The sequence below is a fragment of the Lichenostomus cassidix genome, chromosome 24 (genome assembly GCF_008360975.1).
Source record: "Lichenostomus cassidix isolate B80296 chromosome 24, HeHo_3.0, whole genome shotgun sequence".
In the NCBI taxonomy this organism is placed as follows: Eukaryota; Metazoa; Chordata; class Aves; order Passeriformes; family Meliphagidae; genus Lichenostomus; species Lichenostomus cassidix.
This window is the reverse complement of record NC_139504.1, coordinates 2,798,403-2,825,564: the sequence shown is the minus strand read 5'-3', so window position 1 is coordinate 2,825,564 and position 27,162 is coordinate 2,798,403. Positions and strand designations below refer to the sequence as shown.

The following is a 27,162-nucleotide window of genomic DNA, read 5'->3' as shown; positions in this document are numbered from 1 at the left end:
GCCTCGGAGCCTCTTGGTTTCACCTCGCGCTGCCGAGCTGCGTGAGGTCTCCTCTCCGCGAAGAACGCGGCGAGCCCTTGCCGAGGTGAAGCAAGGCAAGGCTGACGTGATGTGAACGCTGATGAGGAGACCAAGTTTCCTCTCAGCGGGCCACAGTTTGCCTGCAAAGTTTGGATCAATTGGATGGGAGTGAAGTAACTTGGAGAAGTCAGTGAAGAAGTAGCGCCTTGTGTGGGATTCACCGGCATATTTCCCGCATCTTTTCTGTCTCGGGGAGGAGGAGTGTGGGGAAGGAGGTGGGGAAGAGCAGACTAAGAAGAGGAGGCAACCTTTCGTAACTGCGCAGAGATGTCTCTCCTCCTTCCCCACTCTTGCAGGAGCCATCTGCTGCAGCTCAGCAGGCTTGAGCCCAGTCAAACTGCTTTCCCCCCCTGCCTCATAAATTGCTTCTTGCAACTCCAGGCAGGTGTCAAAGTCTCAGTTATAAATGCACATTTTGGAGAAGCTCTTTGCAAACATGGTTCCTCTGGGGACTGGGAGTTACTTCATGGCACCTGATTTTAGCTCCATAAAAATCCAGCTGTGGTAAGTGCTCAAGTTTCTCCGTAGTCACTAAGGAGGTATGGAGGACCTAAGAGTTACTGCTCACTCTTTGTATCTGGTGATGGTAGGGGAAACCTGGAGGATTTGCTTGGCACTTTTTAGGTGCAATAACTGGCTGAGGTGATGCTTGGTGGAGTTTTAGGAGAAGATCTTCCTATCTGAGCAAAATCTGAACAGAGTCACCAGCTTACAGCTCCCTTCAGGCTCTTACCCTTAAACCTTGAAGGTGACTTTAATCAGCTCCTGAGGGAATTGTCCCATCCTTGGCAAACTCCAGAGGATTGAGATGATGACTTTACCTCCGTACAACAGAAACATTTGGTACAGGACATAGTAACTATGATATCATCCTTGTGACAACAGATGACTCATCTCCAAGATGATGAGAGCCTCCCCTGAATTCTTAAAAGTCCTCTCCCATCCACACTGTCGAGCCCAGACTGTTGCATCCAGCCCACAGACACAGTCCCGCTCTCTCGTTCTGTGAATTAAACACACCCCAGAGCACCACAACCACAGCTTGAGGGTGGCTTCCTTGAAAGCACCACCTTTTTCCTCAACAGCACCTCCCAGCCGCATGCAGCGGGGTTAAAAACAGAGACAGGGATGAAGAGCTCCTTCCGTCTGTTGCCCACCTTTCCTTGGAGGGCGGCAGCGCCCGCCTGCATTGCGGCACCGCCCCGAGCCGAGGGGGCACGGGGAGCTTGCCCGTGGGAGGTGGCACGGGGAGGGTTGCAGGCACGCAGGGTATTTTTAACGCTGCTCCCCGAACGTGCAGCCGGCGCCGGCAGAAAGTGCCATATTGCCAGCCCAGCCAAGAATTCCGGGCTTGCGAATTGTCGGGGAGGCGTGAATTCAGCGTGCCGCGCTTTTTGCAGAGGGTGGGCTGGAGCATCCCTTGATTGACTTGTGCTCCTGCACCCTGCAGTGACATCCCTGTCTGCCCCAGGTGAGGGCTTCGAGTCATCCCCTCCAAAACATCCCCTGTTCACAAATCCCCTCCTCCTGGCCACGCAGCAGGGTGGCCTCAGCCCATCTTGGGTGCCTGAGGTGTTTCTGTGCTGAAGCAGTGCCAGCCCAGCTTCTGTTTGTCCCCCAGAAGGGGACAGCTGACAGCTGGGAGCTGAAGCCAAGCTGGCTGCTTCCTCTGCTGCGGCAGGAACAGGTTTTGTGCTTGTTCCTGACCTAGAAACGGGGCCAGCCACCTCGAGGTGAAGAGCTCTGCATCCTCTTACCCATCCCTGGAGCCTTTTAATCTTCTGAGCTGAAGATCTTTTGATCTGAGCAGCTCTGTAGTGCAGGCCAGGCTGGCCAGGAGGTGTTGAATGTTTAAAAACCCTGGGCTGCTCTCGCTACAGGGGAGTGATGCAGGCTTAAAAACAGGTCTCTGGTTCCTCCTGTGGCCGGTCAGGGGATAGGGGGAGGACAGGGACACCTGACAGACGCCTTGGGTGCCAGGTAGCAGTGAAATACCCAAAGGTTGTGCCTGTGGTGTCACTCAGAGCAGCGCCTCAGGCATCCCCGGGGCTTGGGGCTGCTCTGCAGCAGTGGGGAAGAAGTCAGGACTGAATTCTCCCCTGCTAATCCTTTGATTTCCTTAGGAAACTCCTACCTGGTTCTCAAACCAGCCAGCAGTGCCTGAATATCCCCAAGGGTGGGGATAAAAGCTTGGAAAAACCACCAAGGATCAGGAGCTGCTGTCCTTGAGGGCAGTGCAACCCCCAAATTGTGCTGCCTGGGGGAAAGTCTGACAGCTGATGCCACAACCTTACAGCCACCACAAAACCCCTCATTTCCAGCCTCCCAAGCTGCACATCAGAGTTACCTCTTCAGCAGCCAGGAGTACTTTTTGGAGAGCTGTTATCCTCCTGCTCCTGTGTGCACTGGATTTGAGCTGCTGAGATGTTTGTGTAATGCTTCTCCTTCTGGCTGCAAATAGGCACCATTTCCTGGCAATTCAGTGATTTTAGGGGATGCTGCTGTGGCTCGAGGAGGGAGCTGTGGTCTGGCAGGGCACAGCCTGGGACTCTGACCTCACAGAGCCTTTGCACAGCATTTGCTGCCTAATGAGGCTTAGGCAGCAGCTTGAGAGCTGTGTGGCAGATCATTGCAGGAAGATCAGCTATTATTGGAGTTGGTGCAGATGATCTGAGCGATGATTTGCTTCTCTCTCAAAATACAATTAGTCACTTCCACCAGCTCAAAGGAGAGCAAGGGCCTGAACTATTTGTGGCTTCGTGCTGAGGGAGCAGAAGAGCAAGTCCTGGGCTGGACAGCTCCAGATGAGCTTTGCCTTGTGGTGGCTTGTTACTGATGCTCAGATGGAGCTCTGTGTTATGTGTCTACATTTTTAGCACCCTTAGGTTTGCAGCTGTGCCCTGGGTGTGGGGTGAGGTGCTGGAGGCAGAGGATGGGCATTGATGGAGCCAACTGGGTCCATCTATAACAGGGCAGAAAAAACTGCCTTGCCACAATCCAGCATGGAGAGGCTGTTGTTTTGTTCACTAGAGTGGAGAAAGGCTGCACACAGTTGTATTTCTTCCCTTCTCTCTGGCTGGTGGGGATGTGATGGTTTGGGCTCAGCCCTGCCCGCGGTGCTGTGCCAGCTCTGCACCCAGGACTGTTTCTCTCCTCAGCAGGAGCTAAGGAGCAGCTTTGTCAGCTGGCAGGCTGCCTCCTCGCCTCTCAGAGGTGTGCTGGCTGCAGCCTTGCTCCTTTGTAGGTGAGCTCTGCCTCATCAGGAGCCAGCAGAGGAGTGCACCATGCCAAGAAGTTTCTCGTGTGAGATTATTCTCAGGTTGGTACCCAACCTCGGGTGCCTTAAAGGAGATTTCCTCTCTCTCTGCACTGCACTTTGCCTTTAAATACTCCTGGTTGGTGGTTGCTGGGAGTGTGAATGCAGCTCAGGTCAATTGGTGTTTCTGAACACCTTAATTAAGTGTTTTTTTCTTCTATTGAGCTCCAGCTCTTAAAAACCAGCCTTGAAATTGCAATACATAACCAACACCTTAAGGTTTCTTTATCATCTTAACTTTCTGCTTAGAGGGCTCTTTCTTGTTAGAGCAATCACTTCTCCCTGTTTTTCCCTACCTGCCAACTGCTGCTCCTACTGGGATCTCATTGGGATCTCCCTGGAAGGGCTGCCAACTGGGATCTCATTGGGATCTCCCTGGTAGGGCTGCCAACTGGGATCTCATTGGGATCTCCCTGGAAGGGCTGCCACACATCCCATCCCTGCTGACACCTTCCCACCCCTCAGTCCTGCCAGGCTGTCTGTAAAACCAGGATCAGGGCAGTGTTTTGAGGAGAGTGGGATGTGCTTAGGTCTGTGGGCTCCCAGGGCTTTGATGTGGGCAGCACCTTTGGGCTCTGTTTGGCATCATGGTGAGATCTGGGTAAGGTTTGTAGGATTCCCACTTTGCTTCAGCCTCCCTTTCCCTGCCGTGGGCACATCATCAGCGCCATGATGCACAATGCTGTCCCCAGCTTTCCTGCTGTCTTCCCTCTCCCTTCCTCTCCCCTGATCAGAGCAGTTGCTGTGTTTTAAGCTGTAACCACCGTGCATTGTGAATTTCCATAAAGGACGTGTTGTGGAAGGGAATTGTATTGTATATCCCGGCTGCATGCTTCCTTTTAAACTATACCCCTGTCACCAGGCAGCTTTCTACAGGTTGGTTGCAGAGTGAACAGCTGAGAACCTGTGGGAAGACCCAAATGGCACTTAAATTATATTTGCTCTTTGATTTTGAAGACATTTAGTACCATTTAATAGAATCAGAATGCAATTTAACTCTGCCAAGTGGGGGAGGCCGCCTCGGGAGAAGTGACACTGCCACAGCTGGGGAAACAAAAAAATTTAAGTGAGCAAAACAGCAGGGTCGCATTTACTATCCGGATAATTATTATTAAATAAAGAGCAGAGTGGGACTGTGTCTGTCAGCTTCCCCGAGCACTCCAAGTGGCATTAACCACTTCAGGGCCGTGGGATTCTCCGGGTTGGGAGCACTCTGGGGACACCCGAGGCGTGGCAGCTGAAGAGGCTGTTGATCGCCAGCCGGAATTAACCCGGGAGCTTTAAGCGGAGGCTGATTTTAGTGCTAATGGTCCCGTTAGCCCGGCTGGGCTCCCTCCCCCGAGCCTGCAGCAGCACTTCAGCGCCGATATTGTTTTCTCCACCAGGAGCTGGATATTAAAAAAAAAATAATGTAGGGAAAGGGAAAGGGACAGGAGCTGTGCTGTGCTGAGCATGTCTTAGAGACAGCTCCACAGGGAGGTCTGGCTTTCCTGCCTCCCTGTCTGGCTAAAAGGATGATGAAGACTTCTTGACTGACTTTAAGCATTCTTTATTTATTTTTTCCCCTCCCCTTTATTTATTTCCTTACACCATTTTCCGCTTTTGTTTGTTTATTTTGGTTTTTTTTCTGTTGTTGTTATGGTTTTGCTTGTGTTTTCTATTTTATTTTTAACCTTAAACTGTCCATTTCAGCCACCAGGATGTGTTAGGTTTGGCAGCACTAAGCTCTCTGCTGCGAGGAGCAGCTAAGCCCGGCCTGGCAGTGCCCTGCTTAATTTAAGGGTTTTTTTGGGCAGGTCTCCAATGCAGCAAGACAACGCCGTGGGCGGACGATTCCCAGCCGTTGTTCCCTGCCTGTTTAAAGCAGATAATAGCACTTCCCAGCCTCACCGGGGGTTTGCAGAGGACGAGTCTATTAAAGATTGCGAGGTGCTAAAGATGCTTTGCTGATTGGGGCCGTGCAAGCAGCTGAGGTATCTAGTTTAGGGGAAGCTTTGCAGTTGTGAAATCAGAAGATTGTCTTTTTTATTGCCTGGCACCTGGAAATCAGATTGAGTTGTTAGAATTTATTTTTGCTCGGGAAAAAAAATTATGGCAAACTGGGAGATAACTTATGTGTGGTGATGATGATACAGTGCATTCCTCAAGCATATTTTGGCTGAGGCTTCTTATGCAGCAGGGAAACACCCTGAGAGTGCAGATGTGAAAACTGAGGAATTCAGGATGGAGGTGATGGGGATCACTTTCCCAAAAAAAGACTTTGGAACAGTCTTGCCTTCATCATCCTGCCAAGGGGAGCAGCTGGTCAACAGATCCCAGAATGTGTTGGATGGATGGGAGTTGTGGGGAGGAAAGGTTCCCCCTAGAATGGTCAGCAGTCATTTCTGCTTTGTCCAAGCCATCCCAAATCCCTGCTCTCAGCAGCTCTGGTGCTGCTGGGTGCACAGGCAGAGGTTGTTGCTCCAAGATGAGTTTTCCCTGGAAAACTTGGAGCCCTTGTAGAGCACTGAGACAGATGCAGATCTCCATCCCTCCACTAGAATTAGGTGTGAATTTATGTCTGCCTCTCTCAAACAGCTTGATATGTCCAATCCTCCTGGATAAAAGCGAGGGATTGAATTATTTCCAAAGGACAATATTTCATTTCCTATAAGTGCCTTAATCTCGTGAGTAAATATTACAGCTTTGTGCTATAATCCCTAAGCTGGTATATCTCTTTCCTTCCCAGTTACCTTTTGTGTTGATTTACATTTAATATGTTGCCATTAAATCTCTTTCTCTCCCTGAGGCCTATTATAAGTGCAGTATTTATTCTGTTGAGTCTTTTTTAGTCACATTTCTATTGTATTCTAATGTGCTCACACAAAAGACTGCTGGGCACATTGCTGGGTTATTTGCATCTTTTTCTTCCCTATTTTTGTCTGGGCTCCTGAAAAACACATGCTGCTTTGGCCCTGCACCCAAGGAATCATTCCTCATACTGATGAGATTCCTGCAGGAAAGCATCTCTGCTAACTCCTGGGCTTTCCTGGCCTGCCAGTCCTGCTCCCAGGAGGAGCTTCCTGCTGGTAGAACTGAGCATCCTGATCCGTGGGAAAAAATCCCTGAATCAGCCGTGAGATCTCCATCTCATTTCATCCTTGGGCTCAGGGTTTGCATGAACCCAGCTCATTCATTAGGCTGCTCCAGGAGAGGTTTTCTGGAGTTTGCAGGCAGGAGGGGGTGTTTTGATAGCCCCCTGGGGTTATTTAAGGGCAGGACAGAGCAGAAGGTGCACAGACTGCAGTGAAATTTTGGGAGAGAGTGGGGGTTTTTGGCTCCTTGATGCCACAGTTGGTCTTTCTAACCCAGGTGTGAGAGACTCGGGGTCTGTGCTGCCTGGGCTGCTGATTTCCGTGTGCAAATCCCTATATTTTCCCATGTCCCTGTTCTTTTCTCTGCTGTCCCCTCAATGTAATAGCTTTGCTCCTCTCTAAAGTGCCTGGATCTCTACAGATTAAGGGTGCTCAGCAGAAGCTATTATTATTGTGATGCTTTTATTGCATAGAGAGACGGAGATATTAAAGGACTCCTTCAGCTGAGGCTTTTAGAGGTAGAGAAGATTGTCCAGAGCAGGTTTGGGTGCAAACATCCACCCCAAGAGACGGCCTGAAGCAGCAAGGAGCTGAGCTCATCTGCCTGGGTTGGAAGAGAGGCTCATGCTCAGACTGCAGATTTCCACTAACAGTCTGGATGTCAGCTCTCCTCTGGAGCATCCTTGCCCACAGGAAGCAGGGAAAAGCTTCCCTCACTCCCTGCCTTTGCAGAGGGTGGTGTTGAAAAGCACGAGGTCCCACAGACTCTGTTCACAGGGTGAGGGCTGTGGGTAAAGCCTGTCCCACTCAGCTGGGAAAAAAATGATGCAGTTATTGACTAATGGTCTTAATCAGCTTAAAAGCGTGCTTGAGCCTGGGTGTCTCCTGTCACATCACCACCACCACCTCTGCTAGGGACAGGGCTTGTGGCAGAGCCACTGCCAGGTCCTTTCTGGGACCATTAGCATGGATTAAGCATCCCAGACTAGCCAGCCTTTCCCTACGAGCCACGAGTCTGGGATTAAGGTTCTGCAAGATGCAAAAGCAAATGAGCACGTACAAATATCCAGGGGTAGTGACAAAATGGCTGCGTTTGAGCTGTGCCAATGAGGCGAGCAGCAAAGGAAGGAAAAACAAATGTTGGCTGTTGGGGGACATGGGGAAACTGTGCTTTTATCTCCTTTAAAATCACTCTGCTCTGTTTGGTTTTTAAATCTTCCTTCCACGCTGGAGTCATTCTGCTGCTACGTGCAAAGCTACCAGGGGAGCTGGGGGAAGAGGGGAAAAGAATTAATTGAATCCTTATGTTTGAGTGATGGCTACTCTGAGAGCTTGTCAACCTGATGGTAAATCTTGGGGGTGTTAATTGCTTTGAAATCCCTTTCCTCTCGTCAGCAGTTCCCCACCTTCCCTGCAGTCCCGTCTTGCTTGTTTGCAGCCCACGGTGAGCTGCCCGTGCACGGCTCTGAGCATCCAGGGGAGGCTCGGGGTGAGAGGGAGGGATGCCTTCTCCTTATTCCCTTTCCAATGGCTCCTGTTTGCTGATAAGGTTAATTGATTTCTTTTGCTTTAATTAACGAAATTCAATTTCCACTTAATGAGAAAGATTTTGGTGTGACACGTGTAAATGGCGATGTGAGGAGTGCCAGGCGAGAGGGGAGGGAGGGAGCAGCCTGCGTGTGGGCAGGCAGACAAGGGAGATGGGGTTCCTCACCCTGGGCATCCTCCTTGTGTCCCCAGAGTGAGGTGCAGCCCATTGCTGCATCCTCTGTGGTACCCAGGAGCATCACTGAATGTCCTCTGCAGTTTGGTGCAGCTTTGACCTGTTTGGCAGGGAATTGACCCTGGAAGAGAATCCCAGAATGGTTTGGGTTGGAGGGGACCTTGAAGTTCATCCCATTCCACCCCCTGCCATGGGACACCTTCCACTATCCCAGGTTGCTCCAAGCTTCATCCAGCCTGGCCTTGGACACTTCCAGGGATCCAAGGGCAGCCAAAGCTGGTCTGGGCAACCTCTGCCAGGGCTTTCCCACCCTCACAGGGAAGAATTTCTCCCTCTATCTGACCCAGCCAGCAGCTCCTTTTCAGGCCCTTGGCTCCCTTGTTTGTGCTGAAACTGGGATCAACAGGAGAGGAGGGTGGGGGGAAGGAGGATGGCAGAGGGAGAGAGTCACTTCTCATCAAGTTGATCAATCTTTCTGCTGTTGAAGCCTCTCAATGAGTTGAATGTGATTTTCTCTGCCTTACGCGCAAGGTGGAAGTCGATCGCTTTCAATTTTCAGCATGCAGAACTGGCACTCTGTCAAGCTCCTGCCTTGCATAACCATGATTGCTGCTGGCGAGGGCTTCCAGCACACCCAGAGCCGTGCTGGGAGTGGGGCTGGGTGTGGGCAGCACCCCCTGCCTGGGAGCTCCAGGGTGATTCCCCTGTGTGGGACAGGCTGCTGGGAAGAGGAGGGTGAGATCTCTGCATGGGGCTGAAAAATGCTGGTCAGGGCTGTGAGGGGACAGTTGTGACATCACAATGGACTCGATCACCCCAGGATTCCAAACCCAGAGCCCCGAGACTGTTAAGCTCATTGCACGTGAGCCAAGGGCACTGCAGCTGCGTGGTCAGGGAATGGGATAGTGCTGAGTGGCATTAACCTGTCTGGGAATGTGGAGAAGCTCTTGCTGCCTTACAAATTCCCATTTCCCATGAATGCATCCTGAAGGAGGATGCAACAAGCGCTGGCAGGATTTTTGGGACATTTTGTGGGGCTGTTGTCAGCAGCCCGGGGTGTGAGCATGGCCTGGAGCCTCCTGCCCACCATAGGGGCCAGAGGCTGCAGATAAGAGAAAGTGATTTCTGGTTTTAATTAACTGAGCTTTCATTTCAGGATAAACAAAGGCCGTGTTTGTGTGCTGACAGCTGGCTGTCCTTCTGGGTCAGATAAGAAGGCAAGTTATTGCCTCCAAGCTCTGGCAGGGACCAGGAGAGAGTCCAAGGAGTGGGAAAGAGAACAAATGCTGGGTGAACCTACACGGGCAGCCAGGCAGGGCTATTGTGTGTGTTAAATAGGGATTCTTGTGCCTATTCATCCTCCTGCCCCTGGGTAGGAGCTGCTGTCCTGCCATTGTCCCAGCAAATCCCTGAGCCAGTGGCAAGCATGTTGTGGCAGAAGTCCAAGGATTCCTCTGCAGCAGTGCAATGTTCCCGGGGGCTTTGCTGGCTTTGGGAAGGATGCTTGTCCATCCCTCCATGGGCAGTGTGGTTTCTGAGTCTTCTGGTAGCCCTGAGGATGCAGATGTCCCTGGGATGTGTTCCAGGGAGAGGCACTGGTTTGTGTTGGCAGTGCGTGGGCTTGGCTGGAGCAGAGGCTCCTTTGGGAGGATCAGGCAGTGCCAGGGTAAATTCCAGGCTCCCCAGTTCAGTATCTCCTCTGAGGCGATTCAAGTGTTCAAAGACCTGAGAAATTGTAGCTTTCACAGGCTCGTGCCCTGAACAAGACATTCCAAGGGGAAAGGGGCTCTCCCAGGTGGCTGCTGCTGCAGGGAAGGAGGAGCAGTGAAAGCGATGGAGGAGTGAAAACGCCTCTCCACGGCTGATGATTCACAAATTAAGCCAACCTCTGTGGCACTTCTCCCCAGTCTGGTGAGGAGAGGCTGTTCCCAGTGTGTGCTGTTCACTGCCGTGTTCTGGCTGAGCAGAGGCTGGGGAGAACAGGGTTTTGGAAAGAAAACCAGGGTTTTGGCCCAGGGCACTGCTCCCTGTAGGTGCCATACCCACGTGTAGGTGTTGTGTGCACTTCTGGTGGATCCAGGCACTGGGACAGCACCTTCTAGGTCTCTGGAGCTCTTCACAGGAGAAAGCAAACAGGTCGTTTGGCAGGGTCAGCAGATGTGCTGCACATCTGGGCAGGGGACAGGGAGCTGAGAGCCTCCCTCACTCTCTGAGAGCTCTGCAGGTGAGTTCAGCTCTCGTCTGAGATGCTGAAATGAAGGTGGTGCTGGATGTTTTTTCATCTAGAATGTTCGCAGGAGGTCTTTTGCTTGGTCAAAGTTTTCTGTTACCTTTGTGAAAAATCCCAAAGCAAAACCTGAGGCTTTCAGGCTTTGCCTGTTGCACATCATCCATTTGAAACTGAAGTAGGAGTTCATTTCTTGGCTAATTTCTTTACCGAACTTTTCCCTTGTTCTTTTTTCACTGGAGAGAGAAAAGTGAAAAAATTTAAATGACTTTGTCAGATGTGGAGGGGGAAAGTTTGGTTTTCCTTTAATCTTCAGCAATACAAGTTGGCAGTTTCAGTCCAGTTCCAGCGTTGGCACATTTCCTCCTTGTGCCTAATTTGAGGTGACCGCTGTAAGATCTGCTCTGGTTTCAAATTCCTCAGCCTTGTGTTTTTGCACTTCCAAGATTGTGTGATGGATCTTAAGGAGTCTGCATTATACAGCCCTGTACCCATCTGTTGTCCTTACAAGTTAAACAGCCTGAAAAAAAAAATGGATTAGAGCCTCAGCTCCTATAATGAAGCAGCAATTTGTCTCCAGATCCTGATCCAGGTGTAGCAGAGCTAACGAGCCGGCTGGCCTTGAGCATCAGAGAATGTTAAATACATCTTTTTGGTGGAGAGAAAGCTGGACTGAGGAGGAGAAAACGGTGCTGGCCAAGAGGGAGGGAAGGAAGGACAGCAAAGGTGGGAGAAACTGGGGAGTGGGATGGGGTTATCCCTGCTCATGCAGCAAAGAGAGGATCTCTGGGCAGGCTGGATGTGCAGACTGTGCCTGGTGTTGTCTCCAAGGTGTCTTTGAAGCAGTTGTTCATCATCCAGTGGTGCCACAGGTTGTTGGGAAGCTGGAGGGGAGGGGAAAGCCCTGCAAAACCATCTGGCTGCTTTTCCTACGAGAGGATGCCAAAGCTTGCATGGGCTGAGCCTCTCAGTGTCTCTCACAGGATGTGGATTAGTGGAAGAGTCCCCCCAGTCCCTTCTTGCTGCTTTCCAGGGGAGCAGCAGGATTATTAAGGCAGGTAAAGAACGGTGGCGAGAAAATGAGAGGAGAAGGTCTCGTTCCATTATGTGGGAGAAAATACTTCCCAATTAAAGAGAATGAGCTGAAAGTGGGATGTGTGGGGGGGAGAAGGAAGCGGGGGAATCGTGCAGCTCCTGCAGAAATAGTCACCTTCAGTGGGGCTGATTTCCTGGGAGAGAGAGGAGAGGATGAGGAGGATTGGATGGATGGATGGATGTTTGGGTAATTTTTTTTCTTATGGTGAGGAAGGTTTGGTTCTGAAAGTGAGAGGAGAGGGCGGGGAGGCCTGGTTGATGGAGATCACGTTTCATTCAATTTGGAGAAAAGGAGAGGGAGAAAAGAAGATGAGCCTGAAATGAGGCTTAATTTTAATGAAGAAAAATTCTCTGCTAAGTAAGGAGAGTTGAAAGGGAGGGGAGAGGAGGGTTTGAAAATGATAGGAGCCTGACACGCTATTGTGGTGGAGAGATTTCCTTTTCTTCCTTTTCCCTTTGGTTGGAAAAGAAAAAAGATAATAAAGACAGTGAAAGGTAGAGGAGAAAAGAGAGGAGAGATCTAATAAATGAGTTGCAACACCTGAGAAGAAGTGGCCTCACTGCTGGGGGAGGTGACTCAGGGGTCCTGCTCAGCTCTCCATGAATGCAGGTGGCTTTTTTCCCTTTTTTGCCCCCCACGGTGTGCCAGGGGCAGGGCAGGGCTGAGCCCAAGCCTTTTAATTGATTTTTAGCTCAGAACTGACTCCTTTAATGTATACCAGAAGGGCTTGAAGCACCCCAGGGGCCACCTGATGGATGGAGCCACAAAGAATGATGAACATGAGCCCTTTGCTGCTGCTTGGGGTGTTATGTCTGTGCTGGGGGAGGATTTGGGGACTCGCTAGCAGCACCATGGTGGGAAGGACAAATCCAGCTCTGAACAGTTGTGTCTTGTAGTTGGAACATTAAATAAAATCCCTTCCTGGTATCCAGGATGAATTTCTGGGCCCTCAGGACTTGACTACACTTAGGTTGTGCATTCCTGCTCATTCCCAGCTACTGATTTCCTTTAGATGAAGCTAAAAATACATGAATGGTGTCCTTTGAGTTATTTTCTTTGTCTTATTGCAGCACCTTGCACACAACTGAGGCCCAGTCATGTCGATGGGAGGTCCAAGAGGGGACAAGTGCCAAAGTGCTGCCTCAGTGGGGTGGTTGGCAGTGCTGACCCACTGAAACCCCAAGAATTTTCCTGCTCTGGGTGCTGCTTTTGATCCACCAGGAACCTTTGTGGTGGCACAGATATGCTGGAAATATTTGGCTGAGTGGTTCTTGCTGTTGTCATTCTGGCTGCCCTTGGTTTGGTGGGAATTACTGGGTGATTTCATAGATTCTTTTTCCATCTGTTTCCCAGATTTTTGCTCATTCCCCAGATCTCCTGCCTGGCTTTTAGCTGGTGGGTACACAGGCTGAGAGCACCCAGGGAACTGCAGTTAAAAGCTCATCTCATCTTCTGCACGACTCACGCTGCAGAACTTGCTGGATTTAAGGCTTATTAAAAGAACAACACATCCTCTGGGGACATAGAAATCCATCTTGTTTCCAAATGCTTTTGTGGGGACAAATCCAAATGCTTGGCAATAGCAGGGCCGGGTGAAGCTCACATTGGCTCATTTATTTCTTGCTCAGGTGACTTTGACTTCATGCAGACTTCTTGTTCTTGATGAATAACACTTAGGTGTTAAAGTAGTATTTGTGTAGAGCTGCTGAAGACATGGGAGGCAAATTGCCTGCAATTGCTGGATCCCAATCAAGAAGCAAACAAGAGAATTGCTCCCTCCCCTGTCCAAGCCCTCACCCCTCCTCTTTACCGAAGTGTTTGGTGTTCCTGAAAGCAGTGAAATGATGAGGATTCTATTTCCCGTCTCCATCATTTTCCCCTTGCCAGGACACAGCTGAGTGGGGAGTGCCAGCCTGTTCTGGAGCAATTTCTGGAGGGATACAGGGAGGCTCTGGAAATCTCTGGTTTTGTTCTGGTAAAATGTTCCCTTCCTTCTGATGGAGCCTGAAAAGGCATTAGGAGAGTAACCGATCTGTGGTTTCCGGGAGGCGGCTCTGAAATGGGCTCTCAAATCTCAGCCTTTGGGTCTTTTTTCTCCATAATCCAAGGCTTAGATCCTTGATTTGGTGTGGATGAGTCCCTCCTGCTCCCCTCTTCCCCCCAAATCCTCTCCCTGTGAAATAACACCTGCTCATATCCTTGTGTCTGTCATGGGGAGGCAGAAGGATCTTCTCATCACAAGGAAACGTGGTTTTCTTCAATCCCCCCCACTGCCACACATCCTCTTCCAAAATACTGCATAATGTCAGACTAAATCCTTATCAGAAATTTTAATGAGCAAAATAAAACCTGAAATCTGTGTGATTAAAATCAAATCTTCCCTCTTCTGCTCTGCTGGAGCTGGCTGCCAAAACAGAGGCACAACGCTGACAATGGGAGGGCCCTCGTATTTAATTACCTCTGGCTTCATTGGAGCTTTAGAGAGAAGTCCTCTGGTCCCTGCTGGGGCTCTGGAGAACCTCAAAGAACAAACAGAGGGTGGTTAAAGTGCTATCCATTAAAATGTGCCCAGAGAAGCTGTGGCTGCTGCATCCCTGGAGTTGTTCCTTCTAGTGGAAGGTGTCCCTGCCTATGACAGGGGGATTGGGATGAGATGGTCTGTAAGGTCCCTCCCTGCCCAAACCATTCTGGGACTCTGTGTTTGGCTCTGTGCTGTTGGAGATGACCCACTTCTGGCTCCAGGGAGACTCCAGTATCTCCAGAGATCTCAAGAGACAAGAGTTGGCCAGTGTTGATCCCAGATGTTGCTTTTTCCTTTCCCCAGTGATGCTCTTAATACTTGTGGATGACTTTTCCATGGGTGATGGCTGCTCCTGGCTGCCCTGAGGACACTCCATCTGTCCAGTCACCTCTCTGCCAAATTCCTTGTGACTTCCTCTGTCAGCCCTGCATCACCTGTGCTGCTCAGTACCCAGATATCTCTTCCTACCTCCTGGAGATCCTTTTTTCCTGCTTTGTCTGTCCTTGAAGACACATCACATCATACAGTGCTGCCAACTGCCATCATCCAAGGCTTCAGAGCCAAGGTGGGGCTCTCCAAAGGGAGGAGAAGGGGTGAATCCTGGTGCCTCTTGCTCTTGCCCACTTCCTTGGTGCTGTTCCAGCTCCACATTCTCACTCTCCACATGAAAAATCACCTTTTTTAAAAAATGCAGTGTCTATAGTGCCTTTCAACCTCCCTGGGCACTCCTTGCAGCTGATTTCCAGTCAGAGGTCCATACAGTGCTGCAGTGAATTAATTGACTTCCTTCTCTGTTTCTTTCATTCCTGGATTAATTCCTTGAGTACCTTTCAAAATCACCATCTGACTTTCCCAAAGTCTCTTGAATTATGTCTTCACCCGCATCCTCTGTCGTTTGTCTCCTTCCAAGAGGCTGTTTCATTTCATTTGTCCTTCAAAGGAAGCGGGAGCATATTTCATGAGCCGGAGAATTGAATCAAATAGAAGAGAGCAGGGAGCACTCACCTGAGCTCAGACCTTTCCCCACCAGAAAGAGAAAGAGATAATTAAGAGATACTCAGGAGGTGCAGCCAGCCCGTGTTTCTGGCAGGAATCCTGCCTGGGTATCTCTGTCTGCTTTGCCCAGAACGCAGGATGCTTAAATTATCATAATTTAATGGCAATAATATGAGTATCCAGATAGGAATAACTCGAACAGATTCTGGGAAGCGAACGGGAGAACTTTGGTCGCAATGACCTTGCTGTGTCTTAAAACCTGATAAGCCACGGTGACTTGAGCTGGAGAGACAGTAATGAGGGGAATATATGCAGATGGCCAGTGTCCTCCTCAGTTCCTGTGACATTGTTCCCAAGCAGGTGGACAGCGCTGCTGTCGTGACTTGTCTCGTGGACAGCTGGCTCTGCAGCGCTGGTGTGACAGTGGGACATCGACTCCTCGGCGCTCCTCCCCTTTCTCTTTCTTTTTTTGGTGTGGTTTGAGAGGCAGGAGTAATTATGCCAAGATTAGAGTGTTAATCATCATTTGCAAGTGGGGGAGTCGTTCTGAGGAAGCAATAATGTATTGAGGGAAAGTATGGATTGACTGAATTTGAGTCTGAGAGGAGCCGTGCGACTGTCAGCCTTCGAGCATAAGTCTCCTTGACCTCGTGAATGGGATGTGCAATGCTGGGTCAGAAATCTGTAAAACTCGTCTGAGAAATCCTGTTTTGATTAATGTCAGCCTGGCCAGACGTTTCCCCCTACTCCATAAGCAGCCATGCAGTTTGCTGAGCGTGCTGGGAGAAAAAAAACTCGGCAACTGGTTTGTGGTTTGCTGTGTGCTGCGCTTTATGTTCTTTGAGATGTATCCTAGGAAGACTGGGCTGGAATAAAGCAGCTTCTCTCAGAAAAGCATCACAAAACTTGGGTAGGAGAGCACAGGTCCATGCCTGCAGTCCTCTCAGCTTTGTGGGTTTTCACAGGTTTTAATGAAAAAAGAGCAGAAAATAGGTGGCTTGTTGACATTTATTGTCTATTTACCCTCCTCCAGAAGTTAAATCTCTCTGGGACTGGCAATACAGATGCTCCCTGGAGGACCAGCATCTCCTTCCTCCTAATTTCATTTTGTTGGACAATAATGAAATATAAACCCACAATTAAATCCTTATTAATAGACACAGCTCCACAAAGTCACGGGGGCTGTTGAATTAAGGTTCAGCCCTGCCTGGTCCTGAGTGCCTTTCCTTTCTGCTTGGCTGCAGTGAGGGCTTGAGACTTTGCAGGCTCTCACGTGGTATCCTCAGCATCTTGCAGAGTTGGGGCTTTTAATTTTGCAGATCATCAAAGGCAAACCAATCCATCAATTATCAACGCTCCAGCTTGCTGCTGAGTAAATGAGAGTATTACGGTGTATCAATTAGCAGCATCGGATGCCCTGAAATGATAACAGAGGAGCTTTCCAGATGTGCCTGGCATCCCAGGCTGCAAACTGGGAGAGCAGGTGCCAGGATGTGGCAAAAAGCAGTGGGATTTTGGGTGTTTGGGATGGGAAGATGCTGGACTTGAGAGTTTAATTTCATGGGGAAAAAAGGATGGTCCTGGCTTGGTCCAAATCCTGTCTCCTGTTCAAGTGCTGTAGCTCTTGTGTGTGGTAGGTGGTTGAAGTGGTTGAGTGCTGAGAGTCTAATTGTACTTGGAATGCAGAGAGATTTAGGATGTTTGGGGTTTTTTTAAGGTATTTACCTCAGTAATTCCAGATCAGGACAAAATGCAGCTGAAGGAGCAGCATTCCTGACCTTGCACTCTGCAGTCTGTACCCTCTTCTCCCACTTTTCCTCTGTGTTTGGGGTGTGACATGAGCAGGCTCATTAGAAATGTTCCTCTGGGTTGTTCACAGCTGCAGGAGCCATTCCTGATTCCTCAGTATCTGTTGGGGTGCATATGAAGGGCACACCACTGAGTCCTGCTCCATACACAATTCTCATTCGTGGTTTGTCCTGCATCCCCCTTAGTTCATCACCACCAGGCTCTCATTGTCTGTTCAGATTGATGCACTTGTACTCCTTTTATTTATTTATTTTGTATTCAGTGCATTAAGTAGAGCTCGGTGAATAACACATTTTTCTGCTCATTTGCTGGATGGCAAAATTCCTTGGGAAACAAAAAAAAAAAGGACGAGTGGAAAGCTCAGCCCCACTCCCTGCAAACACCACTGTTTTTAGTTTTCATTTATTTAAATATATTCCCAAAGGGTTTGAATAAAACAGAAGGAAATTTTGTGATGGGCCTTTGAACCGAATGCTCTGCATGTTTTTGTGTTTCAGCATCTTTTGAAGTTGTTCAATTCTTCCCTTCCTGAAACAATCCAGTGGGTTCAATCCAGCAATTGTTTGGGGTCACCAAACTTTTGGTTTCTAGACAAAGGTTTTAGATAGTTTAGGTTTCTCTTCCTCCTAGTTAAGAAAATGAGTCTTGCAGCCTTTTGTGATGCAGGGATGGAGGGATTTTGCCATTTTAGGTTTCTGTTGCTGCTGCAAGGAAATGTGGAATGGAACCTGAAGTTAATGGGGAAAGGCCTAGAGGTCCTACGGGGAGCAGCTGGTGGGGCTGAGGCTGGAGAAAAGGAGCCTCAGGGGGACCTTGTGGCTCTGCACAACTCCTGACAGGAGGGGACAGCTGGGGAGGTCAAGCTGTGCTCCCAGGGAACGGGGACAGGAGGAGAGTAGAGGGCCTTTAACTGCTAGGGGAGACTCAGGTTAGATATTCGGAGGAATTTCTCCATGGAATGGGTTGTTAAATGCTGGAAGGGGCTGCCCAGGGAGGCTTGGAGTCCCCAACCCTGGAGGTGTCCAAGGCACACCTGGATGTGGCACTTGGTGCTCTGGGCTGGGGACAAGGTGGGGATTGGACACAGGTTGGTCTTGGAGGTCTTTTCAAATGATTCCAAGAGTGATGATACAGATGTTAATTTAGCAGCTGATGTCTTAATTACTCAGACACATTTTGCAAACAATCCCTCGTTGAATTCCTCTCACCAGTGGCTTTTTAACATCATCCTTTCCATGGGGAAACAGTATCATAGTGGCCATGCTGTGTGTGGGGATGGATGTACTGAAATCAGCCTGGGAGGATGTTTTGGGACCTTCATGGTGACCTGGGGGGTGGCAGAAGCTGATGCTCCCTCCTCTGTGTCCAAAGGCTCCTGGCAGCATCTCTCAGACTGTCTGCATTATGCCTAATGTGCAGCAGCCTTAAATATTCCTGGCGTGTGATATTTTTGAGGAGTATTCATACAGCACTTCTCTTAACAGCTACAGCAGTGCACCTGAGGGATTAGAGCTGATCTTTGTCACAAGTGTTTAGTGCTTGATACACATGTTTATTATATATTTCAACTAAATTGGAGTCAATAAACTCTCTGCATAAATATAATGTCTCTGAACAAAACACACATCCCCTCCCCAAATAGGCCATTTGCTATGCAGGAGCTCTAAAGGGTTGCAGGGATGTCTGATTCTTACTTCTGTTGTAATTGGCATTAAAATATAATACCCTCCCTTCAAAGAGAGGCTCCCATGCTGTGAAAATGCCTTTTCTGTCCAGGCAGGGGCCAAATAATAGCAAATTATAAGCATGGAAAATATTTAGAACAAAAAAAAAAAAAAAAAGGAAAAAAAAAGAGGAAAGAGGACTCTGAATTATCAGAGCTGATCCATAGCTTGCAGTCTCGTACAATTTGTCTTTTGAATACACCATATGAACCAGCTATGAATAAAATCAGTCAATTTAACCCAAAATCAATGTTCTTTTGTAGAAGTGCTTAAAAATCTAAGTGGAAGGGAAAGCTTTGAAGCTGCCTATCCCTTGGTAAACGCCGCACTTACTCCCCATTTGATTTCAGCAGAAAATCCTTCCTTCTCCCAGCGCCCGGCACAGCACCTTCATTAGAAAAGCTGATGAGTAATTAGCAAATGTGTGGAAAATTGCTAGTTTTGTTGTTTTTTTTTTTAAAGAAAACAGTGTTTTTTCTTGCCACGGTTGGCACACATGGCTTCCACAGGCTTTGCTGCAGTGAGGTTGTGTCCCAGCTCCCTTGGAGTTGTGTGGCCCAACAGGGAATTGCTGGGGACACTTGTCCCCTGGCAAGGGCCACGGGGAATTGCTGGGGACACTTGTCCCCTGGCAAGGGCCACGCACGCCTTGTGGGAAGCACAGAGCTCCCTTTGTCTGCCTGGTGCCTCCAGGGAAAGCCCATTGCTCCTCCACCTTGGGAGAGCTGCCAAGGCTGGGAGCTCTGGCAGCCTCTTGCTTCTCAGCAGGTTGGCAGGCTCGTGTCTCCATGAGGGATCCGGGCAAGCCAGGTTGGCTCCTGCTGCCGGATTAGAGGCTGTGGCGTGATAAAGACGTGCAAAGTGTTTCCCTGGTCTCCTCTGGGGAGGGAAGCTCCCTGTCCCTGGGATAACACCACTGTGGAGGTGATGCTCGTGCTGGTGTGGCTCTCCTGGCTCCAGGCCATTGTCCCTTTGGCTCCACTCCTTGGCTTCTGTAGGTTTCATCCAAGCCAAATATGCAGCCCAGGCAAGAGACAAGTCCCTGTGCAGTGCAGATGGTTGAAACCCCACTGAATGAGATGTTTAGAAATGGACGGGATGTCAGAGCCAAGGAATTGAGCCTGACACATCACCATGGAGGTGCCCAGTGACCCCAAATTCTTTCTCTTGAATCCCAGTCAAGAGCGCTGTGATTCAGCAGCTGTGATCTGCTGCTTGGAGGATTAAAAAGCTGCTTGGGTCTCACTGAAAGGATTTTGCCCATTTTGCTGTCATATCTTGGCACCCCAGACTTGCAAATGTGCTTTCTTTTCCCTGCAGGAGATTCAAATGGTGATAGGAATGAGACCAGGGAGCCTGGGTGATGGGTTAGGCCTCGCTGGGGGGCTGTGGCATAGCAGAGTGACCCCTCTTATACAGAATCCCAGACCCTGTTTCCATCAGTAACATCTCTGGTCTTCCACCCTCCTCCAGATACTCCTTACACTGAGGTCATCAGGGGGTTCACATGACAGAATTACAGGGTCAAAGGTGGAGATTGAGCAGGTCCATGAGATGATTTTTTTTCCTTCTGTGGTGTTGGGTCTCCTGAAGATCCACATTTGGTGAGGTGCTTTAATGAAGTGAAGTCTTGGGGGTCAACTAAGCAATCTGCAGTCTTGAGGGGGAGGTGGTGGACGTGCTCTTGTCAGTCCACAGGTATCAATTACTGAAGTGAAAGGTTTTGTTCTCCCTCTTTGTTTCGATCAATTGTTGATAAATAGCTCAGTGCTTGTGATGGATGTTGTGATCAGAAGTTTGAACTTGCCCCGGGCCTGTCAAATTTGATGTATATCAGATGTCTGCACTAATTTATACAAATGCTTTGCAGTGCTGGAATAAATCAAAACCTTGGATGCACAAGAGTTTGCCCAAAACCAGAGCAACTTTTCTCTCTTGTCCCCAAAGACCTTGTGTTATTTCAGGTAAATGTTAAGTTAATGCCTGGGGACCCCATCCCAAGTCGGGGTCCTGCAGCCCAGCTGTTGTATCCATGCATAAGAAGTCAGATTCTTTCTTTCAGAAAGCTGATTTAAAAAACCACCACAGCTATTGAAGAGGAAAAAGGGAAATATCACAGTACCATGACTTGCAGAAGGATGTGCAGGTGGTTGATAGCGTGGCCATGAGTGTAACCTGGTCACCTGCAGCTTTGTCTTCACTAATCTGCTGCTTTCATTTCCCAGCCTGGCATTTTGAGCAGGTTAAACACAGAAATCAAAAAGCAACTCTTGCTAAATTCCCTAAATAAAAACATTTTGTGGCTTAGCCTATTTATAGCTGGCTGAGTGAAGGCAGCACTCAGCGAGAGGGACATCAGGAGGTTAATATGCGTGCAGCTGGTTTGGCCAATTGATTTCTGTGACCATTAAATTCCACTTCTGAGAGCCTTGCATACACATTTCAGTTGATCCATCTTGGACGGCGGATTGCTCCAAAGACCGCTTGGAAGCTTTGTTTTGCCTGGTTTACAGGAAATAAGACATTGCCGGTGAAAGGTGCTGCAGATAAACGCACAAGGTTTTGGTGTTTCTTTTTTCTCCTCATTGTTTTTGTGTTTTAATTGGCTGGCAGCTCTCCCCACGTCTCCCCCCACCCAGTCCTTATTTATTTCAGCGTGCAATTCCGCACACAATGCGCACACGCTGAGGTGTGGTTTCAAGGTCTTCGCATGTTTAGCAAATATTTCAGCCGAAACGATCTGTTCAGCTGTTACATTGATTGCCAAGATTACAGCACGACAACAAACATTATTTGGGGGATCGGAGATGAAATTACAGCCCACTCTCGGCGGCGTCTGCAGCGAGGAGCAGATGCACCGTTAATTTGGTGCTGCAATGGCCATTACCCGGCGCAGCGGTGTGGGATGCAGCAGCATCCAGCCAGCCGTGCCCGCCGGTGCTGCCACGGAGCTGCAAACCCCGCAAGGATCCGCGCCATGCCAGGGCTTGTGCTGATGAACGAGGGCTGTTGTTGCCCAGGCCAAAGAAGAACAGGTGGTAGAGGTTGGCAGAGCAGTGTTGGATGGTTGGGATGCAGAAAGTGGCTCTGGAAACGGCGGCAGATCTGCAGCCGGTCTGTGGAGCGTGGGGTGGTGGTGCTGGCCGTGGTGCTGGCTGGGTTTTTCCATGAGAGTCTTGGACCAGTGGAATGATGGCGTGACTGTAAACCTGTTTATTTTGGAAGGAGTAGCGATGGGCAAATGAGGTGTTTGCTCCATAAGCTGGCATAGGATCCCCTTTGGACAGGATGGGACACAGTTGTGTTAGTTTGGGAACTTTTGCTGGAACCTAAATCCATTGGCTTGCAGATTGCCTGTGACTAAAGTTGGTGGAGGAATTGGGCTTTGGGTTGTGAATTCCATCCCTGCAGGATGTGTGAATGCTGCTGGCACATTGACCTTGGGGAGATGAGCTGGAAACAGCACTGAAGGCAGCAGGAGCCCATCTGCTGTGACCCAGCCTGCCTCAGTTTCCCCATCTGTACAGTGGGGAGTGTCCTGCAGGTGTGCAAGGGGAGCTCCATGGAGTGTTAGCACATTGTGACACATGACATTAGGACTTGGGGACGTTGTGGCACTCACAGTGCCAGGGAGGGACCATCTGTGAGGATTCTGCCCTGTGTCCTCCTCCCTGTGAGCACTTTCCGTGCAGCTGAGCAGGCTGTGGAGAAGTGGAGAAAGAGGATGCTTCCTTCAGGGAAAGGAAATGTGACTTCTGTGCCGTCCTTCCCCACGGCCGTCACCGTGCTGCCTCCCCTCAATACACACTTTTCACCTCCCATCTGCAAAAAGAAAAATATCTGCTCTAACACGGGAAGCTGGTGCATGCAGAATGAGGTCACTGCGCTTGATCTCATCGTGAACACTTTTTTTTGTGGTTGAAAGGTGAATATCAACTGTGTAGTGGCCACCGAGGAGCTCAAAGGAGGGATATGCAGCCTGGTATATGACCTGGTAAACTGCCTTGAAGTTTGAGGCACGGGCTCTGCAGTCCTGAGGACAAGGCTGGTTGAGGATTCTGTGACCTTGAACGTGCTGCTCTGGTCCTGCCTGGTGCTCCCAGGAGATTTCTGGCAGAGGAAAACAGCCCAGCTAGAGAAGTTGATTGCATGACATTTCTGTCCTGATGCTGGCTGTGGGGTCACCCTTCTTATTAAAGTTAGGGTTATTGATAGCTCTTCAGGAGTCTGTATAGAGTTAATAAGTGGTTAGCAGATGTTGGAAGCATATTGCAGATATTAGTGGTAGATTGGGATAAATCCATCAGTGGATGATGCTGCTGGTGGCTATGGACACGAGCAGAGCACTGCCTCATCGGCTGAATATTCAGCAATCCATTACCTGTTAACTATTTGCCTTTATTAAGCCTTGTTTAACTCTCTGTTAACCAGCCAGAGTCCCTCTCTGGGAAATTTGGCCTGAAACAGCACCAAGTACACAAATCTCTCAACATCTCTGCCAAAATCTTGGCTAGCGAGTAATTTGTATATCTGATTTGTGCCTTTGCTTTGAATCCCTGTCGGAGCAACCTCCTCAGCCCATTTCCCCTATTTATTAAGCCACTTTGTCCTTAAAGTGGTGGAAGCACAAAAAGGTGATCAAAGAGAAGGAGGAAGATCAAATATTAAATTTCTGAATGTTTTCCGCTAAGTGACAGCGAGGGAGCCAGGAATTGAGTTTCCAATATCACTGCTTGCAATGGCTTTCTCTTCCAAATGTCACCACGTAAAAATAAAACCGAAGGGAAAGGGAAAAGCCAAACAGCAAGAGGGACACATCACAGCTAAATGACACACACCCCGAATGCTAGAGTGGTTTCAGTGGCTTTTATGGGAGCTGCTCCCATCTCGGCAAAGTTAATGAGTAGCCAGTTTTCACTGCCTGCTGGGTAATGTCAGGTCTAAAATACAGCAAAGCCTGTCTGAGGCAGCCACTCAAGGGAGCAACAAATACAGGTTTGCTGCCAGAGACGGCTCAGAATTGCTCTCCACGGCCCTGGTCCTCTGCAGTGACCAAGGAGCTTGTCTGCTGAGCAGGGAAAGATGACAAAAGTGGTGTGGAGCCGTGTCCTTTGCTAGCCAGGGAGGTGTTTCTGCTTTTATCTTGTTGCCTCTGGCTCTTGGTGGCCCTGTCCCTCCATCCTAGCAGAGATGTGTGGAGGGGTGCCCCTCACTGAGTTTCTTCTGCATTGTTAAAGTCTTCAACCATTTGAACACCTCATCTTAGCCTTGATTTGGGGTTTGTACAGGGTAGAAAGCCAGGGAAAAATTCTGCTGTAAAATTATTATCTGAAATTGTTATGCAATTATTCCAGACCTGGCGCTGACATTTCTGATTTTCTTTGTCTCCTACCAAGCTGGCTGGCGTGACCTGGTCTGCAGCTCAAATTTCTGCTCTATTGTCAGTCTTATCTCTGATTAAGCCAATCAAGTGCAGATGAACCAGCCTGACCCACACAGTCCCATCATTTCCCAGAGCACTCCTGGATGCTGCACTGCAGCTCAGTGCTGACCCTCCTGAATCCCTGGTGACTGTGGGCTCTAATTACCTGTGCTGTGGCCAGTTGGGATTTGTTTGGGAAGTTTCTAGCTTGGCATAATCATGAGTTTCTCGCAGCTTGGTGAAGGTGGGATGAATTACAGGTCAGTCCCTCTCCCTGCTGGAGGAGGGCAGTGGAGGAGGCTGTATGTGGAGAAGCTCGCGTTGGGGTTGAACTCAGCCTCCAGGAGAGGAACATCTTTGTCCCACAGCCAGTTTGGTAATCCTGCTTGGGGTTTTTAGCATCTCTGTGCTAAAATGTGAGAATCCTTTGCACCTTGGGGATGTGCTCCTTTGCACCTGCATGCAGGATTTTGGGTCCCAGAATATCTAGAGGAGAGCCTGTTCAGTGATGTGTCCTGGTGGGATGGCATGGACTGGGGAAGTTTCCAGGCGACAAAACCCAGACAGTGGCTGCTGACACCTCATAAAACAGAGTTGGGAGCAGAGGTTTGCCAAATGTTGCCTGTCCTTCATCCAGGAGGAGGAGGAGGTTTCCTCTGGCCCAGCTGCTGGTCCATCTGCATTTCTGCTGAATAACGGAGCTGGCATGGGGGAGCGTGGGTGGTGGAATGTCGCCTGTTTCCATGGCACCTAAGTGCTTCTGCAATGCTCCAGCTCGGGAAATGGGTCTGTGTTATTATTCCCATTAGAGAGATGGGAAACTGAGGTGTGGGGAACTTGGGAAGCAAGTTGGGCTCAGTGATGCTGTCACTGTTTTGGGGAAACACAGCTCTAAATGAGGGATTTGGGAGAGCTGGGTGCTTTGCAGTGGAGGTCTGAAAATCCATGGAAGTGATTTTCCCACCTGAAACAGGGACTGAAGTTCAGACAGGAACTTTCAGAAATGTTTTTATGGCTGCAGTGGTTTGTAATAATTGCACAGGCCTTCTCTGGCTTTTTAAGCCATGTTGTGCCTCTCGTGTTTGCTTTCATTTGTTTATTTATTTATTTTGATAATCCCCACTTCACAGAAGGGATCTGCAGTGAAGGAATTAGTGGCCTGTCAAGGCAATTTCTCACCCTCTTCACCCAGGACATCTGGTTAGTTTACATTAGGGACACTTCAAAAAATAATTGTTTTGAGCCCATAATTCATTTATTATTCACTTCAAAACATTTGTGTATGACTTTGCCTCTTTTGAGTTTTCTCAAGTCTTAGGCAGTTGACATTTACTGGAATTATTTTGTCCCTAATTACCTCTACATTTGATGAAAGAGAATTAAAAGCATAATCAACATCCCCAAAGTATCTGAAGTCAGACAATTGCAGAATGGGTTCATTCCGAGCAATCCTATATATCATAAAGACAGCTTTTTTTAATCTTCTTATTTCTTTATTGTTTATTTATGCAAAGCTCATTGTATATTTTACTTTAATATTTTGTGTACATATTTCATCTGTTTCTCTACCACATTCAGGATATTTGTATTGAATTTCATGCTCACTTATGCCCAGGCATAGTTTTTACTTAACTGACTGACACAGCTTTAAGAACCATGGATGGTTACATATTGTGTTTCCAATTTCACTTGGTTTTTTTATTATTATTTTGAGCCATTTCCACTCATTGTAGCATGCCACTAGCGTATTGCACAGGCTCTATTTTAAATACCCGTGTCTTGTTAAAAATAATAAAGGTTTAAAGTGTTATTCTTGCAGTATCTTTAGCTGGTAATGACCTTTCTATTGCCGAGCACTGAGGTAAAGGAAAGACACGGTGGTTCTTTATTACCAGAGGAGCCTAACTAAGCTGCAATTGCCAATGTCAAATTGCTTGCGAGCTGTTTGACCTCCTATTTACTTCTAATTTCTGCAAGCTGTTAGTAAGAGCTGCACTAAATCAACCTGTCATTTGATTTCGCCTTTTGCAACCATCACTGAAAGATTTTATGCTTAGGAGCATCGCAGAGGAACTGCCTGAAACGGCTTGAAAAGAGAGTGTTGGAGTTTACAATGAACGTGGGAATGTTTGGGGATATAAAGGGTAGAAATTGTAGGGTAAGGGCTGAGAGAGAGGAGAGGAGATGAGCTGGTGCTCCTCCCAAAGGAGAAATGTGGGGAGCAGAGGGAAAACACACCTGAAGCAAGATGTCACCTGATGGGATCCCACATCTATTTCTACTCCATGGTTCCGATGACGGATTTACACAATTTGTTCCTTTCCCTAAGTGCTGGAGCTGCAAAATCAAGCTGCATTCACCCTGCTTCTTAGCTCATCACTAATAATAAAGATCCTTCACCAGGAGTGGAGTTGACAGTTGTGCTGAGGACAGTCATCGCGGGGGCCGCACCGCGAGCGAGGACACGTTATTGTTCGGTGTGAACCACTGTTCCCACATTGTACAGCTCCTTCAAAGGCTCTCACAACGCTGCTCAGTTGTTCAGCTCCTCAATACCTCTGGTAGGGAGCCGGCGTTCAAGGTTTCCTGCAGCGGGGGAAACGGAGGCAAAGGGAGGATGAAAAGGGAGATGGGAAACAAAGAGGTGCTTGTGATTCCTGTCTCCCAGTGGGGTGTTGGGAGTTGCTCCATAGGAGACTTAGTCCAGAGCTCTGCTGTTAAAAGTGTCTTGATTCCCCTCTTTTGCTGCAGAAATGCGAGTCTGAGAAGTGCTGGTGTGTTCTGGTGTGTGGGTGCTGGGTAATGGCACCAGCAGCTTCTCCTGAGCAGCTTTTCCTGAGCATTTTTAAGAGCCTGCCGCTGCACTGATGTATCTGCACTTGCAAAATAGCAGCAAAAGGTGTTGTACAGAAAACTCCCTCTATTACAGTATTTACTGATCTATGTATGTATAAAACCACTGCAGAAGGCAGAACCATAACAGGCCCCTTTAACAGGTATTTATGGCCAGGTTCTGCTCTAGCGTTGTTCCCATTCTTCTTCCTGTCTCCCAGGAGTGTTTTGCAGATGCAATTCTCCTTGGAAAAACAAGCCAGGGAGCAGCATGCTTCATCTTGGCATGGTCACTTTGGCTGGATTTTGGGTGCAGGGTTTGCCTGCTCACATAGGAGGAA

The 27,162-nt window shown here is 48.8% G+C and overlaps 1 protein-coding gene across 5 annotated transcripts in view; it reads left to right on the top strand.

Annotated features, from left to right (window-relative positions):
* The window catches only part of LOC146427471 (opioid-binding protein/cell adhesion molecule homolog), a 295,961-nt gene that overhangs the window by 40,367 nt on the left and 228,432 nt on the right, over nucleotides 1-27,162 (top strand). For 3 of the 5 annotated variants that reach the window (XM_085081655.1, XM_085081657.1, XM_085081661.1), the window contains exon 1: nucleotides 11,042-11,147. The exons of the other annotated variants lie outside the window; for them this stretch is intronic. In XM_085081655.1, coding sequence (XP_084937781.1) covers nucleotides 11,057-11,147 — 91 coding nt within the window. In that variant the 5' untranslated portion in view covers nucleotides 11,042-11,056. Of the gene's footprint in view, nucleotides 1-11,041; nucleotides 11,148-27,162 lie in introns of those variants that run through there. 5 annotated transcript variants of the gene reach the window in all.